General features: G+C 50.6%; 1 protein-coding gene across 1 annotated transcript in view; it reads right to left on the minus strand.

The window, feature by feature from the left end:
- LOC106149957 overlaps positions 1-1,578 on the minus strand; it is a gene marked incomplete at its 5' end in the record, with an annotated part of 10,495 nt that extends 8,917 nt beyond the window's left edge. The window contains 1 exon segment of the mRNA XM_013520901.1: positions 1,188-1,578. Within this exon segment, the coding sequence (XP_013376355.1) occupies positions 1,188-1,578 (391 nt within the window).

Raw genomic sequence — 1,578 nt, forward strand, 5'->3', positions numbered from 1 at the left:
TTTTTTTATACAATAAAGAAGGATAAGCTTAAGATATTTCCAGGTAAATGGATGCACTGAGACCATACGCCTAACTGAAATAAATTGGACACGCACGTGTAAATACGAATTGTTTCTCTGGTGTGAGAAACCGCAGGTGTAAAAAGGACCAAAGTGTGTAATAGGAAACAGGAAGAAAATGTTCAAATAGGATGGGGAGCAAGAGGGGGAGGAAAATAGAAAAATTAAAAAAAAAAAACGAAAAAGAAGGCAAACACTGAACAAAGCTTTAGTAAATGGGGAGGGTCCTAGGGAGGGTAGGGGAAAGGGAAGAAATGAGTGATGCAAACACGTGCAGTCTCTATGACGAATGTGATCACTATGTGTATCTAAAATGTACCAATAAAATCTGACTTTAAAAAGAGATGGGGGAGGGGCTGGGGAATTAGCTCAGCGGCACAGCGCCTGCCTGGCAAGCAGAAGGTCATGAGTTCGATTCCAGGTACCGGAAAAAAAAAAAAAACAACAAACAAACAAACAAACAAACAAAGATGGGGGGAAGGGAGGGGGAGAGAGGGGAAGGAGATGAAAAAAATACGTTCACAGTCCAATTCTCCACAAGGAATGTAATTGTTATTATTGCAAAGGTGTACTAAAAATGATCTCTCGCTACCTCCTTTTTATCAAATTGTCAAAGATAAATTATTTTTGGATTCCAGAATAAGGGAAGTCAGTCTCATATTGTAGCAGCGTGAGTATCAATGTGCACAAACTCTCAGGAGGCTGACGCAGGAGGACTGTTGTGAGTTCCAGGCCAGCCTGGGCTACATAGTGCACAGTGAGAAAAAAAAAGTGCACAAGCTAGAGACAATCAGGTAGTATGCACCCAAAGGCTAAAGTCCCTCCCACGTCCTGAAATCGGGACTTGAACTGGGTAAGGTATATATATATATTTTTTATCTTTTTGAGACAGGGTCTCACCATGCAGTTCAGGCCGGCCTTGAGCTCACTTGGTAGCCTAGGCTGGCCTCGATCTCACAACGATCCTCCTGCCTCGGCCTCCCGAGTGCTGCGATTACAGCCGTGCGCCACCACGCCCGGCGCTATGAAGGTATTCTTGTTAAGCCTGTTAGTGGACGCAATACTGTGGTAGCACAGAAGCACTCTCAGGGTCACCGCAGCACCGAGGGGTGGAAAGGACGCGATACCTAGGTAAGACTCTGAAGCGGACACGCCACAACACTGGCAGACCGGATACTGCGCCCATCACGGCTCTCCGCGCCCTCTCGGGTTTTTGTCTGCTGCACGGGCGCCTGCGCCACAGCCGCCGCGCACGGCTGCCCCAAGGCCTCTGCGTAACTGGATTTGTTTTGTTTCGAAACAGGGTCTCGCGAATCTCCCAGGCTGCGCAGGAACTTCCGATCCGCCTGCTCCGCGTCCCGGACGCTGCGCCACCACGCCCGGCCGACAGGACAGCCCTTCGCACGCCGGGTGAGGACGTGGCCCGCCCCGCTGCACGGCGAGACTGGGCGGGCTCGGCGCCCGTCTCACGCGCAAAACCCGCCCAGCTGCGCACAGCCCGGCGGCCGAGCCACGCAG

The sequence above is a fragment of the Chinchilla lanigera genome, unplaced genomic scaffold, assembly GCF_000276665.1.
Source record: "Chinchilla lanigera isolate Chin_1 unplaced genomic scaffold, ChiLan1.0 scaffold00057, whole genome shotgun sequence".
NCBI lineage: Eukaryota > Metazoa > Chordata > Mammalia > Rodentia > Chinchillidae > Chinchilla > Chinchilla lanigera.